At 47.7% G+C, this 18,717-nt stretch overlaps 1 protein-coding gene across 3 annotated transcripts in view; it reads right to left on the bottom strand.

Annotated features, from left to right (window-relative positions):
• Positions 1 to 18,717, bottom strand: part of LOC130282130 (hydroxysteroid 11-beta-dehydrogenase 1-like protein A) — a 58,388-nt gene that overhangs the window by 2,519 nt on the left and 37,152 nt on the right. For all 3 annotated transcript variants that reach the window (XM_056530070.1, XM_056530064.1, XM_056530077.1), the window contains 2 exons: positions 9,040 to 9,102; positions 3,322 to 3,402 (listed from right to left, as the gene is read on the bottom strand). In XM_056530070.1, coding sequence (XP_056386045.1) covers positions 3,322 to 3,402; positions 9,040 to 9,102 — 144 coding nt within the window. The remainder of the gene's footprint in view (positions 1 to 3,321; positions 3,403 to 9,039; positions 9,103 to 18,717) is intronic.

Here is an 18,717-nt window from a genome sequence, read left to right as displayed (position 1 = left end):
ATTTCGCACAGAAAAGGATTGCAGTAACACATGTTTTGCTAAACACATGTTTATTCCCTTTGTGTGTATTGGAACTAAACCAAAAAAAGGAAGTAAAAAAAAAAAAGCTAATTGGACATTATGTCACACCAAACTCCAAAAATGGGCTGGACAAAATTATTGGCACCCTTAACTAAATATTTGTTTGCACACCCTTTGGAAAAAATAACTGAAATCAGTCGCTTCCTATAACCATCAATAAGCTTCTTACACCTCTCAGCCGGAATGTTGGACCACTCTTCCTTTGCAAACTGCTCCAGGTCTCTCTAATTGGAAGGGAACCTTTACCCAACAGCAATTTTAAGGTCTCTCCACAGGTGTTCAATGGGATTTAGATCTGGACTTTCCAGCGCTTTGTTGCCATTCCATTAGCTACATGGGTTGCAAACTTCTTGATAATGTTGCGCACTGTGGACAAAGGCAAATCTAGATCTCTGGAGATGGACTTGTAACCTTGAGATTGTTGATATTTTTCCACATTTTTGGTTCTCAAGTCCCCAGACAGTTCTTTTCTCCTCTTTCTGTTGTCCATGCTTAGTGTGGCACACACAGACACACAATGCAAAGACTAAGTGAACTTCTCTCCTTTTTATCTGCTTTCAGGTGTTATTTTTATATTGCACCACACCTGTTACTTGCCCCCAGGTGAGTTTAAAGAAGCATCACATGCTTTAAACAATTTTATTTTTCCACAATTTTGAAAGAGTGCCAAACATTTTGTTTGGTGTGACATTATGTCCGATTAGCTTTTTTCCTCCATTTTTTGGTTTAGTTCCAATAAACATGTGTATAGCAAAACATATTACTGCAATCCTCTTTCTGTGAGAAATACTTCATTTTCTTGAAAAATTTCAGGGGTGCCAACATTTACAGCCATGACTGGAGAGGATGTAAATGTACGTCCTGGTGCGTTAAGTACCAGGGCACTAGGAGTGCCGTCTCTAGGGAGCGGCCAGAGGGGTCGGTGCCCCCCCCCCCACATCATACTGTGCCCCCCAATTGAAAACTGTTTTTTCTGACACCGAGGCTGACACTGTTATGATCGGGCAGAGGTTCCTAAGCTGCTTTGCCCGAACATAGAGAGAGCAGTGCAGCCTGTAGCTCCACAGTCCTCTCTGTCCTCTCACTGTAATGATCTCTATGGTCAGTGCAGGGAGCTGCTGCACACAAAGGTTGAGCCAAGCACCAGATTCCGGGGTCTTATCAGTTTATAAGCAGCTTGTCCTGTCACAGAACACCAAACAGAAGAGACATGGCAGCAGCAGCATTTGAGTGAGAGGGAGCGATGGGGCTGTATGAGGGAAGAGCCTACAGACTATGACCACAGGTTGGTTATACTAAAGATAAATGTCTAAAGAATCTATAAAACATTTACTTATTTGTCACCCACTGTCAGTCAGCACCACTATTAAGGTGCCAGTGTTAGGTGGTACTGCTATAACACTTCATCCATATTTACAGACCCACAGCAAAAGTGCGCCAGCCTCAGTGCCCCCACAGTACTGTCACCAACAGACCCTCATCTCTGACAGACCACTCGGTAGTGTATCAATCATTAAGCCAGTGTTTCCCAAACTGGGTGCCTCCAGCAGTTGCAAAACTACAAGTTATAGTTTTACAACAGCTGGAGGGACCCTGGTTAGGAAACACCGCATTAACCCATTGGGAGACTAATTGTACTTTATAATGAGATCCTTCATTTTGCCATAAAATGTGCTGCGAAACAGAAAGAAAGTTGCTTGTGAGATGAAATACAATTTTTTCATGTTTTGGTGGATTGTTTATATGCCAGTCACTGTGCAGTAAAACGGATAGGTTATCTTTATTCTTCAGGTCAGTACGATTACAATAACCAAAAATTTGTACGCTTACATTTTTCTGATCCTTGTAACTGTTTTATTAAGCTGTGTTGGCATTCATTTTTTGCTCCATGTCATTTTTATTGGGAACAATTTGGTGTAGATCAGAATGTTTGATCACTTTTTATTTAAAAAATTTCTGGGATGTGCTACCTTTTCGATCTTTTTTACTACGCTATTTGCACCAAAATTGGCAAATTTTGCGCTTTGTTGTGTGTTTTTTTTTTCTTTAATGGCGTTCACCGTGTGGGATAATTTACATTATAGCTTTATAGTACACATCATTATGCGGCAATACCTTATATGAATATGATTTTTTTTTTTTTTTACGACAATACCGGGCTTTTATTGGGAAAGGGGCATTTTTTTTCTTTTACACTTTATACTTTTATTGAAGAACTTTTTTTTTTTTTTTTACTTTTTACAAGTTATACTATGCTGCAATACATTTGTACTGCAGCATAGTATAGCCTGATCGGCTGCACATGCTGCAGCCTGTGGCTGGATCTCACAGGCTTCCGTAGCTGACAGACAGGAGGTCCTCATGTGACCTCCTGCTAATATAGCAACCAACGGCGACCTGCGATCGTATCGCGGTGTCGCAGTTGGTGAACAGGGGGAGCACCCTTTCCCCTGTCAACACCATAGATGCCGTGATCAGGACTGATAACGGCATCTATGGGGTTAGTGCTGCCAGGACCTGCACGATCGTGACCCCGGCAGCTGCGGCAGGTCTCCGGTTGTGATCGAGCTGCCCGTGGGGACGTATGCATACGTCCCAGCACGCGAACGCGTCGGGTGCTGAGACATATACATACGTCCCATAGCGGGAAGGGGTTAGTAGCTGGCAGCTAATTGTTTAAAGCTGTGTGTGGTTTAAATAAATATTTAAGGAAATAGTGACAAAAGTGGCCAAAATAAAGCATAATTTGCAGCACCGCAAATATGGGATGGGAGGTAGTATTGACATCTTTTTAGTCCCAGTCTGGCTCTGTCCAAGCATCTTCCTTATTAGAGTCAGCCACTACCTCGCAGGGTCTATCAGGTGCATGTCCATCTGCACCGTAACCACTTTCCCTCCAACCTCCTAAATAGACACTGTGTGAGGGTGTTTTCCAGAAATACCCTCTGCCAATCAACTCCAAAGTCAGCATCTGGTGTCAATCAGCGTGCGAAGATAGACGTGATGAACTATGTAACAACAGGGAGTGACAAGGCCCCCCCACTTTTGCCCTGGTCCTCCCTGGTTGTCTCCCCAAAATATGAAATCTGGAGACGCCACTGGGCACCGGGACATACATTTACGTCCTGTATCGTTAAGGGGTTAAGGATATGTCAAAGGAGACTTTCTACATAATTAATTTACAAAAATAATGCCTTAGTGCATGGCAAACAGTACCTATGCAAGTCGCATCAACCTTACCTGTATCAATGAATCCCAAAACAGCCACAGTAACAGATACATTGCTCTTATTCAGTACAAATTCTCTGCGAAGGGAACTGTCACGATGCCGGCTGGCAGGTAGTGGATCCTCTGTGCCAGAGAGGGATTGGCGTGGACCGTGCTAGAGGATCGGTTCTAAGTCACTACTGGTTTTCACCAGAGCCCGCCGCAAAGCGGGATGGTCTTGCTGCGGCGGTAGTGACCAGGTCGTATCCCCTAGCAACGGCTCAACCTCTCTGGCTGCTGAAGATAGGCGCGGTACAAGGGAGTAGACAGAAGCAAGGTCGGACGTAGCAGAAGGTCGGGGCAGGCAGCAAGGATCGTAGTCAGGGGCAACGGCAGAAGGTCTGGAATCACAGGCAAGGAACACACAAGGAACGCTTTCACTGGCACTAGGGCAACAAGATCCGGCGAGGGAGTGAAGGGGAAGTGAGGTGATATAGGGAAGTGCACAGGTGTAAACACTAATTGGAACCACTGCACCAATCAGCGGTGCAGTGGCCCTTTAAATCGCAAAGACCCGGCGCGCGCGCGCCCTAGGGAGCGGGGCCGCGCGCGCCGGGACAGAACTGACGGGGAGCGAGTAAGGTACGGGAGCCGGGGTGCGCATCGCGAGCGGGCGCTACCCGCATCGCGAATCGCATCCCGGCCGGAGGTGGTAACGCAGCGCCCCGGGTCCGTGGAACCGACCGGGGCGCTGCAGTGAGGGAAGTGTAGCGAGCGCTCCGGGGAGGAGCGGGGACCCGGAGCGCTCGGCGTAACAGTACCCCCCCCCTTGGGTCTCCCCCTCTTCTTGGGGCCTGAGAACCTGAGGATCAGACTTTTGTCCAGGATATTGTCCTCAGGTTCCCAGGACCTCTCTTCTGGACCACAACCCTCCCAATCCACTAAAAAAAAAGTTCTTCCCCTGACCTTTTTAGAGGCCAAAATCTCTTTGACAGAGAAGATGTCCGAGGAGCCGGAAACAGGAGTGGGAGGAACAGATTTAGGAGAAAAACGGTTGAGGATGAGAGGTTTAAGAAGAGAGACGTGAAAGGCATTAGGGATACGAAGAGAAGGAGGAAGAAGAAGTTTGTAAGAGACAGGATTAATTTGACACAAAACTTTAAAAGGACCAAGATAGCGTGGTCCCAACTTATAGCTCGGGACACGGAAACGGACATATTTCGCGGAGAGCCATACCTTGTCTCCAGGGGAAAAAATGGGAGGAGCTCTTCTTTTCTTATCTGCGAATCTCTTCATGCGAGAAGAAGCCTGTAAGAGAGAATTTTGGGTCTCTTTCCATATGGTGGAAAGATCACGAGAAATTTCATCCACAGCGGGCAGACCAGAGGGCAAGGGGGTAGGGAGGGGGGGAAGAGGGTGACGGCCGTACACCACGAAAAACGGAGATTTGGAGGAAGATTCAGAGATTCTGAAATTATACGAGAATTCGGCCCAAGGTAGAAGATCTGCCCAGTCATCCTGGCGGGAGGAAACAAAATGTCGTAAATAGTCACCCAAGATCTGGTTAATTCTCTCTACTTGTCCATTGGATTGAGGATGGTATGCAGAAGAAAAATTTAATTTAATCTTGAGTTGTTTACAGAGAGCCCTCCAGAATTTAGACACAAATTGGACGCCTCTATCCGAGACGATCTGTGTAGGCAACCCGTGAAGACGAAAAATGTGTACAAAAAATTGTTTAGCCAACTGAGGCGCTGAAGGAAGGCCAGGAAGAGGGATGAAATGTGCCATTTTGGAGAATCGATCAACGACCACCCAAATAACAGTGTTGCCATGGGATGGGGGTAAGTCAGTAATAAAATCCATACCAATCAGAGACCAAGGTTGTTCGGGGACAGGTAGAGGATGAAGAAAACCAGCGGGCTTCTGGCGAGGAGTCTTATCCCGGGCACAGATAGTGCAGGCTCGCACAAAGTCCACCACATCAGTCTCTAGAGTCGGCCACCAATAGAAGCGAGAGATGAGTTGCACAGATTTCTTGATGCCCGCATGACCTGCGAGATGGGAGGAGTGACCCCATTTGAGGATCCCAAGGCGTTGGCGTGGAGAAACAAAGGTCTTTCCTGGAGGAGTTTGCCTGATGGAGGCTGGAGAAGTGGAAATCAGGCAGTCAGGAGGAATGATGTGTTGAGGAGAGAGTTCAATTTCAGAGGCATCTGAGGAACGAGAGAGAGCATCGGCCCTAATGTTTTTATCAGCAGGCCGAAAGTGAATTTCAAAATTAAATCGGGCAAAGAACAGAGACCACCTGGCCTGACGAGGATTCAGCCGTTGGGCAGACTGGAGGTAGGAGAGGTTCTTGTGATCGGTGTAAATAATAACTGGAAATCTTGATCCCTCCAGCAGATGCCTCCATTCCTCAAGTGCTAATTTAATGGCTAGAAGCTCTCGATCCCCGATGGAGTAGTTCCTCTCCGCCGGAGAGAAGGTCCTGGAAAAAAAACCACAAGTAACAGCATGCCCGGAAGAGTTTTTTTGTAGAAGGACAGCTCCAGCTCCCACTGAGGAGGCATCAACCTCCAATAGGAAGGGTTTAGATGGGTCAGGTCTGGAGAGCACGGGAGCCGAAGAAAAGGCAGACTTGAGTCGTTTAAAGGCGTCTTCCGCTTGAGGAGGCCAGGACTTGGGATCGGCATTTTTTTTTGTTAAAGCCACAATAGGAGCCACAATGGTAGAAAAATGTGGAATAAATTGCCTGTAATAATTGGCGAACCCCAAAAAACGTTGGATGGCACGGAGTCCGGAGGGGCGTGGCCAATCTAAGACGGCAGAGAGTTTATCTGGGTCCATTTGTAGTCCCTGGCCAGAGACCAAGTATCCTAGAAAAGGAAGAGATTGGCATTCAAACAGACATTTCTCTATTTTGGCATAGAGTTGATTATCACGAAGTCTCTGAAGAACCATACGGACATGCTGGCGGTGTTCTTCTAGATTGGCAGAAAAAATCAGGATATCGTCCAGATATACAACAACACAGGAGTATAGTAGATCACGAAAAATTTCATTAACAAAGTCTTGGAAGACGGCAGGGGCGTTGCATAGACCAAAGGGCATGACCAGATACTCAAAGTGTCCATCTCTGGTGTTAAATGCCGTTTTCCATTCATCCCCCTCTCTGATGCGGATGAGATTATAAGCACCTCTTAAGTCCAGTTTGGTAAAAATATGGGCACCTTGGAGACGATCAAAGAGTTCAGAGATGAGGGGTAGGGGGTAGCGGTTCTTAACCGTGATTTTATTAAGACCGCGGTAGTCAATGCAAGGACGTAGAGAGCCATCTTTTTTGGACACAAAGAAAAATCCGGCTCCGGCAGGAGAGGAGGATTTACGGATAAAGCCCTTTTTTAAATTTTCTTGGACGTATTCAGACATGGCAAGAGTCTCTGGGACGGACAGAGGATAGATTCTGCCCCGGGGTGGAGTAGTGCCCGGGAGGAGGTCAATGGGACAATCATAAGGCCTGTGAGGAGGTAGAGTCTCAGCTTGTTTTTTGCAAAAAACGTCCGCAAAGTCCATATAGGCCTTAGGGAGACCGGTTACATGAGGAAGCACAGGGACACGGCAAGGTTTACTGGGAACCGGTTTTAAGCAGTCCTTGGAACAAGAGGGCCCCCAACTCTTGATCTCCCCAGTGGACCAATCCAGGATTGGGGAATGGAGTTGAAGCCAGGGAAGTCCAAGAAGGATTTCAGAAGTGCAATTGGGGAGGACCAACAGTTCAATCCTCTCGTGATGAGATCCGATGCACATTAGAAGGGGCTCCGTGCGGAAACGTATAGTACAGTCCAATCTTTCATTGTTTACACAATTGATGTAGAGGGGTCTGGCGAGACTGGTCACCGGGATGTTGAACTTGTTGACGAGAGAGGCTAAGATGAAATTTCCTGCAGATCCAGAGTCCAAGAAGGCCACAGCAGAGAAGGAGAAGGCAGAGGCAGACATCCGCACAGGCACAGTAAGACGTGGAGAAGCAGAGTAGACATCAAGGACTGTCTCACCTTTGTGCGGAGTCAGCGGACGTCTTTCCAGGCGGGGAGGACGGATAGGACAATCCTTCAGGAAGTGTTCGGTACTAGCACAGTACAGGCAGAGATTCTCCATGCGGCGTCGTGTCCTCTCTTGGGGTGTCAGGCGAGACCGGTCGACCTGCATAGCCTCCACGGCGGGAGGCACAGGAACAGATTGCAGGGGACCAGAGGAGAGAGGAGCCGGGGAGAAGAAACGCCTCGTGCGAACAGAGTCCATATCCTGGCGGAGCTCCTGACGCCGTTCGGAAAAACGCATGTCAATGCGAGTGGCAAGATGGATGAGTTCATGTAGGTTAGCAGGGATTTCTCGTGCGGCCAGAACATCTTTAATGTTGCTGGATAGGCCTTTTTTAAAGGTCGCGCAGAGTGCCTCATTATTCCAGGATAATTCTGAAGCAAGGGTACGGAACTGTACGGCATACTCGCCAACGGAAGAATTACCCTGGACCAGGTTCAACAGGGCAGTCTCAGCAGAAGAGGCTCGGGCAGGTTCCTCAAAGACACTTCGAATTTCCGAGAAGAAGGAGTGTACAGAGGCAGTGACGGGGTCATTGCGGTCCCAGAGCGGTGTGGCCCAAGCCAGGGCTTTTCCAGACAGCAGGCTGACTACGAAAGCCACCTTAGACCTTTCAGTGGGGAACTGGTCCGACATCATCTCCAAGTGTAATGAACATTGGGAAAGAAAGCCACGGCAAAACTTAGAGTCCCCATCAAATTTATCCGGCAAGGATAGTCGTATTCCAGAAGCGGCCACTCGCTGCGGAGGAGGTACAGGAGCTGGCGGAGGAGATGATTGCTGGAGCTGTGGTAGTAACTGTTGTAGCATAACAGTCAGTTGAGACAGCTGTTGGCCTTGTTGCGCAATCTGTTGTGACTGCTGGGCGACCACCGTGGTGAGGTCAGCGACAACTGGCAGAGGAACTTCAGCGGGATCCATGGCCGGATCTACTGTCACGATGCCGGCTGGCAGGTAGTGGATCCTCTGTGCCAGAGAGGGATTGGCGTGGACCGTGCTAGAGGATCGGTTCTAAGTCACTACTGGTTTTCACCAGAGCCCGCCGCAAAGCGGGATGGTCTTGCTGCGGCGGTAGTGACCAGGTCGTATCCCCTAGCAACGGCTCAACCTCTCTGGCTGCTGAAGATAGGCGCGGTACAAGGGAGTAGACAGAAGCAAGGTCGGACGTAGCAGAAGGTCGGGGCAGGCAGCAAGGATCGTAGTCAGGGGCAACGGCAGAAGGTCTGGAATCACAGGCAAGGAACACACAAGGAACGCTTTCACTGGCACTAGGGCAACAAGATCCGGCGAGGGAGTGAAGGGGAAGTGAGGTGATATAGGGAAGTGCACAGGTGTAAACACTAATTGGAACCACTGCACCAATCAGCGGTGCAGTGGCCCTTTAAATCGCAAAGACCCGGCGCGCGCGCGCCCTAGGGAGCGGGGCCGCGCGCGCCGGGACAGAACTGACGGGGAGCGAGTAAGGTACGGGAGCCGGGGTGCGCATCGCGAGCGGGCGCTACCCGCATCGCGAATCGCATCCCGGCCGGAGGTGGTAACGCAGCGCCCCGGGTCCGTGGAACCGACCGGGGCGCTGCAGTGAGGGAAGTGTAGCGAGCGCTCCGGGGAGGAGCGGGGACCCGGAGCGCTCGGCGTAACAGGAACTGTAGAAACCTTCCAGTGCAAACTTGGCTGCACAGTAACTTGTTGTAAATGGTGCCCCAATACGTCCTGCATGGAATGAGAAGACCTATATTAACAGAAGACCTACCCTTGATTTAGGCATTCTTTATTAGATTTAAAGAACTAAAGCAAATGGGTATGTGGGTAAAAAAGACAATATGCTGATGGGCAGTTACAGGGATGGAGTTAGTTTTGAAGGGAACCAATCAGCAGATTTTAGCATATATAATCCTCCACAAGGCTTTATTTGCGCCTTTTTGTTTACACATTTCTGCTGATTTTGAGTTGCAATCCACTGATTTTGGCAATACACATGATATAGAAGGGATTTATGAACTGCGCCTTTTTGTAAAAAGGCGCAAAAAAGGCGCAAAGCCATTGAAAAGTCTCTAAAACTTCACCAGCCCAGACCTGGCTTAGCTTTTTGGTGTATGTGAAGAGAGAAATTTCAGAAAATGTGACCTGCACAAAATGTATCAAATGCTCTGTGAACATTTAATAAATTACCAGCACACAAAAAAAAGGTGTAAAAGAATGCTTCACTTACACCTACAATGATAAATGTGGGCCAATGTGTGTGTGTGTGTGTGTGTATGTGTGTATGTGTGTATGTGTGTGTGTGTGTATGTGTGTGTGTGTGTGTGTGTGTATGTATGTATGTGTGTATGTTCCAGCATCACGTCCAAACGGCTGAAGATATTCACATGAAACTTGGCACACATGTTACTTATATGTCAACAACAATCACTGGATAGGTGATTTAACCCTTACTCACCCTCATTTCCCAGGGTCAGGGTTTTTGATTAAAGGGGTATTCCAGGAAAAAACTTTTTTATATATATCAACTGGCTCCTGAAAGTTAAACAGATTTGTAAATTACTTCTATTTAAAAATCTTAATCCTTTCAGTACTTATGAGCTTCTGAAGTTAAGGTCGTTCTTTTCTGTCTAAATCCTCTCTGATGACACCTGTCTCGGGAAACGTCCAGTTTAGAAGAGGTTTGCTATGGGGATTTGCTTCTAAACTGGGCGGTTCCCGAGACACGTGTCATCAGAGAGGATTTAGACAGAAAAGAACAACCTTAACTTCAGAAGCTCACAAGTACTGAAAGGATTAAGATTTTTTAATAGAAGTAATTTACAAAACTGTTTAACTTTCTGGAGCCAGTTGATATATATATAAAAAGTTTTTTCCTGGAAGACCCCTTTAAAGTCCCATACATGTCTATGGGAACTATATGTTACTGCATAACTTCCCAACGGCTGGAGATATTTTGATAATACTTGGTCACATGTTACTTATATGTCCACTTAAAATATAGGATAGTTAATTTAACCCTTAACTACCCCCATTTGTGAGGGTCGGGGTTTTTGCAAGTCCCATGCAAATCAATGGGAAATGTATGTTCCCACAAAACTTCCGTACGGCAGGAGATATTTCAATAATACCTGGTGCACATATTACTTATATGTCAAATAAAAATATATGATAGTTAAATTAACCCTTACCTACACCCTTACATAAAAGATGGGGTATTTGTTTCAAGTCCCATGCGAGTATATGGGGCTTCCAGTACCTTACTCCACAAGCTCTGCTCTGCATCTCCTGGTGAATGTGTCAATCCGGCTAGCAAGCCACATCCCATCTCACAAAGAGAGGAGCTCTGGATAGGAGGTCGGAATAGGAGGTCGGGATATGAGAACGGAATATGAGGAATATGAGGACGGGATAGGAGGTCGAGATGGATAGGAGGACGGGATAGGAGGTCGGGATATGAGGTCAGGAATGAGGACAGGATATGAGGACGGGATAGGAGGTCGGGATATGAGGTCAGGAGCTGAGGACAGGATATGAGGTCAAGATATGAGGATGGGATATGAGGACAGGTTAGGAGGTCGGGATATGAGGTCGAGATATGAGGTCAGGATATGAGGACGGGATATCAGGTCGGGATATCAGGTCAGGATAGGAGGACGGGATATGAGGACGGGATATGAGGTCAAGATATGAGGACGGGATATGAGGACAGGTTAGAGGTCGGGATAGGAGGAAGGGATAGGAGGTCGGGATATGGGGAATATGAGGACGGGTTAGGAGGTCAGGATATGAGGTCGAGATATGAGGTTGAGATCTGAGGACGGGATAGGAGGACGGGATAGGAGGACGGGATAGGAGGACGGGATAGGAGGTCGGGATATGAGATTGAGATATGAGAATATGAGAAATATGAGGACGGGATGGGAGGTCAAGATATGAGGTCGAGATAGGAGGACGGGATACGAGGTCCGGATATGAGGTCGGGATATGAGGTCGAGACATGAGGTCGGGATATGAGGACTGGATATGAGGTCGGGATATGAGGTTGAGATATGAGGATGGGATATGAGGTCAAGATATGAGGAATGGTTATGAGGACAGGTTAGGGGGTCGGGATATGAGGACAGGATAGGAGGAAGGGATAGGAGGTCGGGATAGGAGGTCGTGATATGAGGTCGGGATATGGGGACGGGATATGGGGTTGGAATATTACAACAATATATGGGGATGGGATATGAAGTCAAAGCTTCCTCCTTTGTTGATTTTCCTCCCCAACAAGGATTAGGAAGGAAAAACCGTGCAACGCCAGGTACTCAGCTAGTATATCGTATATAGTCGAGTATAAGCCGAGTTTTTCAGCATGATTTTTAGTGCTGAAAATGCCCCCCTCGGCTTATACTCGAGTGAGCCAAAAAATACCGGTGGGTTTTTGTTTCAAGTCCCATGCAAGTGTATGGGACTTCCACAAGCTCCGTTCTGCATCTCCTGGTAAATGTGCCAGTCCAACTTGCAAGCCACACCCCATCTCACAGACACACCCACTGTTTAAGTCCCACCCCATTTATTTTCTACCCTTTTTTGTGCATTACAATGGGGACGGGATATGGGGTTGGGATATGACAACAATATATGAGGACGGGATATGAAGTCAAAAGCTTCCTCCTTTGTTGATTTTTCTCCCCAACAAGGATTAGGAAGGAAAAACCGGGCAACGCCGGGTACTCAGCCGATATATATATATGTATACATATATATATATATATATATATATATATATATATATATATATATGCTAAAATCATTATCCTCACCATCCCCGGGGGACGTTTGTGCCCCGAGGGATGGTGAAGATATTAAGTTATAAAGTCCCCCGACCGCCTGGAAAGTAGCCCCCTGGGCAGGGACTTACACTCGCCAGCTCCGTTCGCTGTGGCCATGAACCCGCCCCGATGGCTTGAATGATGGCTTTCGTCATCGCTCTGCTCCCTAAGCATCTGCTGATTGGTTCCCTTTAAAGTGTACCTGTCATTTAAAAAAAACAAAAAACTTTTGACATGTCAGAGACTTTTCAAAAGTTTTTGTTCTGGGTTTCACTGCTAAGACCCCACTGATCAGGAGAACGAGTGAGGAGAAGCATGCAGCAGCATGCTTCACTCCCCGGCTCTTAGTGATCTCCGTCCCGTGGCCCTCTAAGTTTATGGGTCTCACTTTCCCTGGACTGAGATTGCTTTTCCCTACCCGTTCTCCTGATTGGTGGGGGTCTCGACACTGAGACTCTGACCGATCTAAACTTTTGACAAGTCTCTGTGACATGTCAAATTTATTTCTTTATTTAAAAAAAAACTAATCTGTTTAACTTTCTGGCACCAGTTGATTTTTTTTTTTTATTTTTTTTCCACCGGAGTACCCTTTTAAACATGTGATTTACTCACAGTGGAGGGGAATGCTTAAAACAACCTATGCACATGTGGTGTCATTTTATGTCCCACAGGTGTCTTCAAATTTGCTGCAGGCAGTGGTGCATGTTTTTACCTTTGCATTGCAAAGGCCAATATCCACAGTAAGTCTGACACTGTTATAATACAAGCTAAATAAATTTCAGGCTGTACAAGTTCACAGCACTGGCATAGACTTTAATAGAACAAACAATATCTACTAGTGACTACATTTGGTCTGTTTTACAATTTACATGTTTTGCTTGTGGGAGACAACAGCATAGTAGAGTACGGTATACTTTTGTGTACCACAAACAAAATGTATACCTTTAGGAAACAGACCAAAAGTAGTCACTTGTAGGTGAGGTTTAATTCAAAAAGTATATGGCCAAGCAGTGGGTACACATTTTTAAGGTTTCCTAGTGTAATGTGAATAAAGCATTGCCTACAATAATGTTTACATTTGAATAAATTAAATATTGATTGAAATACTCTTTCTCTCTAAGCCTCTGTAAGGCTGAATTCCCATTGCGATAATGTAGTGTGTCCTGGATATACTGTATGTTGGATCCCTTCAAAACAAGGATGCCAATGTATATTGTGCTTTGGCCCCAATTTACTAAGTTTGGGCCCTATCAAGCTCGTATGCATTTAATTTGCTGGACTCAATGCTGGACAGTTCCTGACATGGACAGAGGTGTCAACAGAGAGCACTGTGGTCAGACAGAGAGGAAATTCAAAAAGAAAAGAACTTCCTCTGTACTATACAGCAGCTGATAAGTACTGGAAAGATTAAGATTTTTTTATAAGAAGTAATTTACAAATATATTTACCTTTCTGGCACCAATTTTTTTTTCCCAGTGGAGTACCCTTTAACTAAGTTTTATAGTTGGCCAGAAAACCCCTTTAATATCAGCAACTCTGACAGGTAAGGCAGTAAATGAGTTAATACAACATCCCTGTTTGGCTAGGGTTGTGATACTGTTATTGTAATATCTCTGGGTATCTAAGACAATAAAAATGTTGATGTCAGCATCTCAAATGATGTGAGATACTGATGGGCTTTAAGGGGAATTTGCATCTCAATATGTTATGCCCAAGCTACAGTATAAGCAATATTCTGAAGCCTCATAGAGAATGGATGGAGCACTGGCTGCACCTTATAGGCTTGCCTTATATGATATATTATCACCAACATAGGCATAAACACTTTTATGCTTATGAAATTATTGTCAATGCATTTTTTTTTTTTTTTAGACAGATGTTACGCCGAGCGCTCCGGGTCCCCGCTCCTCCCCGGAGCGCTCGCAACATCCTCGCAATTGCAGCGCCCCGGTCAGACCTGCTGACCGGGTGCGCTGCGATACCTCTCCCAGCCGGGATGCGATTCGCGATGCGGGTGGCGCCCGCTCGGGATGCGCACCCCGGCTCCCGTACCTGACTCGCTCTCCGTCGGTCCTGTCCCGGCGCGCGCGGCCCTGCTCCTTAGGGCGCGCGCGCCGGGTCTCTGTGATTTAAAGGGCCACTGCGCCACTGATTGGCGCAGTTGGCTTAATTAGTGTGTTCACCTGTGCACTCCCTATTTATACCTCACTTCCCCTGCACTCCCTCGCCGGATCTTGTTGCCATTGTGCCAGTGAAAGCGTTTCCTTGTGTGTTCCTAGCCTGTGTTCCAGACCTCCTGCCGTTGCCCCTGACTACGATCCTTGCTGCCTGCCCCGACCTTCTGCTACGTCCGACCTTGCTCTTGTCTACTCCCTTGTACCGCGCCTATCTTCAGCAGTCAGAGAGGTTGAGCCGTTGCTGGTGGATACGACCTGGTTGCTACCGCCGCTGCAAGACCATCCCGCTTTGCGGCGGGCTCTGGTGAATACCAGTAGCAACTTAGAACCGGTCCACCAGCACGGTCCACGCCAATCCCTCTCTGGCACAGAGGATCCACCTCCTGCCAGCCGAATCGTGACAGTAGATCCGGCCATGGATCCCGCTGAAGTTCCACTGCCAGTTGTCGCCGACCTCACCACGGTGGTCGCCCAGCAGTCGCAACAGATAGCGCAACAAGGCCACCAGCTGTCTCAACTGACCGTGATGCTACAGCAGCTACTACCACAGCTTCAGCAATCATCTCCTCCGCCAGCTCCTGCACTTCCTCCGCAGCGAGTGGCCGCTTCCGGCCTACGACTATCCTTGTCGGATAAATTTGATGGGGACTCTAAGTTTTGCCGTGGCTTTCTTTCACAATGTTCCCTGCACTTGGAGATGATGTCGGACCAGTTTCCTACTGAAAGGTCTAAGGTGGCTTTCGTAGTCAGCCTTCTGTCTGGGAAAGCTCTGTCATGGGCCACACCGCTCTGGGACCGCAATGACCCCGTCACTGCCTCTGTACACTCCTTCTTCACGGAGATTCGAAGTGTCTTTGAGGAACCTGCCCGAGCCTCTTCTGCTGAGACTGCCCTGCTGAACCTGGTCCAGGGTAATTCTTCTCTTGGCGAGTACGCCATCCAATTCCGTACTCTTGCCTCCGAATTATCCTGGAATAATGAGGCCCTCTGCGCGACCTTTAAAAAAGGCCTATCCAGCAACATTAAAGATGTTCTGGCCGCACGAGAAATTCCTGCTAACCTACATGAACTTATTCATCTAGCCACTCGCATTGACATGCGTTTTTCCGAAAGGCGTCAGGAGCTCCGCCAGGATATGGACTTTGTTCGCTCAAGGCGTTTTTTCTCCCCGGCTCCTCTCTCCTCTGGTCCTCTGCAATCCGTTCCTGTGCCTCCCGCCGTGGAGGCTATGCAAGTTGACCGGTCTCGCTTGACACCTCAAGAGAGGACACGACGCCGCATGGAGAATCTGTGCCTGTACTGTGCCGGTACCGAACACTTCCTGAAGGATTGTCCTATCCGTCCTCCCCGCCTGGAAAGACGTACGCTGACTCCGCACAAAGGTGAGACAGTTCTTGATGTCAACTCTGCTTCTCCACGCCTAACTGTGCCTGTGCGGATATCTTCTCCTACCTTCTCCTTCTCTACTATGGCCTTCTTGGATTCCGGATCTGCAGGAAATTTTATTTTGGCCTCTCTCATCAACAGGTTCAACATCCCGGTGACCAGTCTCGCCAGACCCCTCTACATCAATTGTGTTAACAATGAAAGATTGGACTGTACCGTGCGTTACCGCACGGAACCCCTCCTAATGTGCATCGGACCTCATCACGAAAAAATTGAGTTTTTGGTCCTCTCCAATTGCACTTCCGAAATTCTCCTTGGATTACCGTGGCTTCAACGCCATTCCCCAACCCTTCATTGGTCCACAGGAGAAATCAAGAGCTGGGGTACTTCTTGTTTCAAGGACTGTCTTAAACCGGTTCCCAGTACTCCCTGCCGTGACCCTGTGGTTCCCCCTGTAACCGGTCTCCCTAAGGCTTATATGGACTATGCTGACGTGTTTTGCAAAAAGCAAGCTGAGACTTTACCTCCTCACAGGCCTTATGACTGTCCTATTGACCTCCTCCCGGGCACTACTCCACCCCGGGGCAGAATTTATCCTCTGTCCGCTCCAGAGACTCTTGCTATGTCTGAATACATCCAGGAAAATTTAAAAAAGGGGTTTATCCGCAAATCCTCCTCTCCTGCCGGAGCTGGATTTTTTTTTGTGTCCAAAAAAGATGGCTCCCTACGTCCTTGCATTGATTACCGCGGACTTAATAAAATCACGGTAAAGAACCGCTACCCCCTACCTCTTATCTCAGAACTCTTTGATCGCCTTCAAGGTGCCCACATCTTTACCAAACTGGACTTAAGAGGTGCTTATAATCTCATCCGCATCAGGGAGGGGGACGAATGGAAGACTGCATTTAACACCAGAGATGGACACTTTGAGTATCTGGTCATGCCCTTTGGCCTGTGCAACGCCCCTGCCGTCTTCCAAGACTTTGTTAATGAAATTTTTCGTGATCTCTTATATTCCTGTGTTGTTGTGTATCTGGACGATATTCTGATTTTTTCTGCCAACTTAGAAGAACACCGCCAGCATGTCCGCATGGTTCTTCAGAGACTTCGAGACAATCAACTTTATGCCAAAATGGAGAAATGTCTGTTTGAATGTCAATCTCTTCCTTTCCTAGGATACTTGGTCTCTGGCCAGGGATTACAAATGGACCCGGATAAACGCTCTGCCGTCTTAGATTGGCCACGCCCCTCCGGACTCCGTGCTATCCAACGTTTTTTGGGGTTCGCCAATTATTACAGACAATTTATTCCACACTTTTCCACTATTGTGGCTCCTATCATGGCTTTAACCAAGAAAAATGCCAATCCCAAGTCCTGGTCTCCCCAAGCGGAAGACGCATTTAAACGGCTCAAGTCTGCCTTTTCTTCTGCTCCCGTGCTCTCCAGACCTGACCCATCTAAACCCTTCCTATTGGAGGTAGATGCCTCCTCAGTGGGAGCTGGAGCGGTCCTTCTACAAAAAAATTCTTCCGGGCATGCTGTTACTTGTGTTTTTTTTCCTAGGACCTTCTCTCCGGCGGAGAGAAACTACTCCATCGGGGATCGAGAACTACTGGCCATTAAATTGGCACTTGAGGAATGGAGGCATCTGCTGGAGGGATCAAAATTTCCAGTTATCATTTACACCGATCACAAGAATCTCTCCTATCTCCAGTCTGCCCAACGGCTGAACCCTCGCCAGGCCAGGTGGTCGTTGTTCTTTGCCCGTTTTAACTTTGAAATTCATTTTCGCCCTGCCGACAAGAACATTAGGGCCGATGCCCTCTCTCGTTCCTCGGATGCCTCGGAAGTAGAGGTCTCTCTGCAACACATCATTCCTCCTGACTGTCTGATCTCCACTTCGCCAGCCTCCATCAGGCACACTCCTCCAGGGAAGACCTTCGTTTCTCCACGCCAACGTCTCGGGATTCTCAAATGGGGTCACTCCTCCCACCTCGCAGGCCATGCGGGCATCAAAAAGTCCCTGCAACTCATCTCTCGTTTCTATTGGTGGCCGACTCTGGAGACTGATGTTGTTGATTTTGTGCGGGCCTGTACTGTCTGTGCCCGGGATAAGACTCCTCGCCAGAAGCCTGCTGGTCTCCTTCATCCTCTGCCTGTCCCCGAACAGCCTTGGTCACTGATTGGTATGGACTTTATTACTGACTTACCCCCATCCCGTGGCAACACTGTTGTTTGGGTGGTCGTTGATCGATTTTCCAAGATGGCACATTTTATTCCTCTTCCTGGTCTTCCTTCAGCGCCTCAGTTGGCAAAACAATTTTTTGTACACATTTTTCGTCTTCACGGTTTGCCCACGCAGATCGTCTCGGATAGAGGCGTCTAAATTCTGGAGGGCCCTCTGTAAACAGCTCAAGATTAAATTAAACTTCTCTTCTTCTTATCATCCCCAATCCAATGGGCAAGTAGAAAGAATTAACCAGGTCCTGGGTGACTATTTACGGCATTTTGTTTCCTCCCGCCAGGATGACTGGGCCGAATTCTCATACAACTTCAGAGTCTCTGAATCTTCTGCTAAGTCCCCATTTTTCGTGGTGTACGGCCGTCACCCTCTTCCCCCCCTCCCTACTCCCTTGCACTCTGGTTTGCCCGCTGTGGATGAAGTGACTCGTGATCTTTCCACCATATGGAAAGAGACCCAAAATTCTCTTTTACAGGCTTCATCCCGCATGAAAAGGTTTTCCGATAAGAAAAGAAGAACCCCCCCCATTTTTGCTCCCGGAGACAAGGTATGGCTCTCCGCTAAATATGTCCGCTTTCGTGTCCCCAGTTACAAACTGGGACCACGCTATCTTGGTCCTTTCAAAGTCTTGTGCCAGATTAATCCTGTCTCTTACAAACTCCTTCTTCCTCCTTCTCTTCGTATTCCCAATGCCTTCCATGTCTCTCTCCTTAAACCACTC

The sequence above is a fragment of the Hyla sarda genome, chromosome 1 (genome assembly GCF_029499605.1).
Source record: "Hyla sarda isolate aHylSar1 chromosome 1, aHylSar1.hap1, whole genome shotgun sequence".
In the NCBI taxonomy this organism is placed as follows: Eukaryota; Metazoa; Chordata; class Amphibia; order Anura; family Hylidae; genus Hyla; species Hyla sarda.
This window is presented reverse-complemented; position numbering and strand designations above follow the sequence as displayed.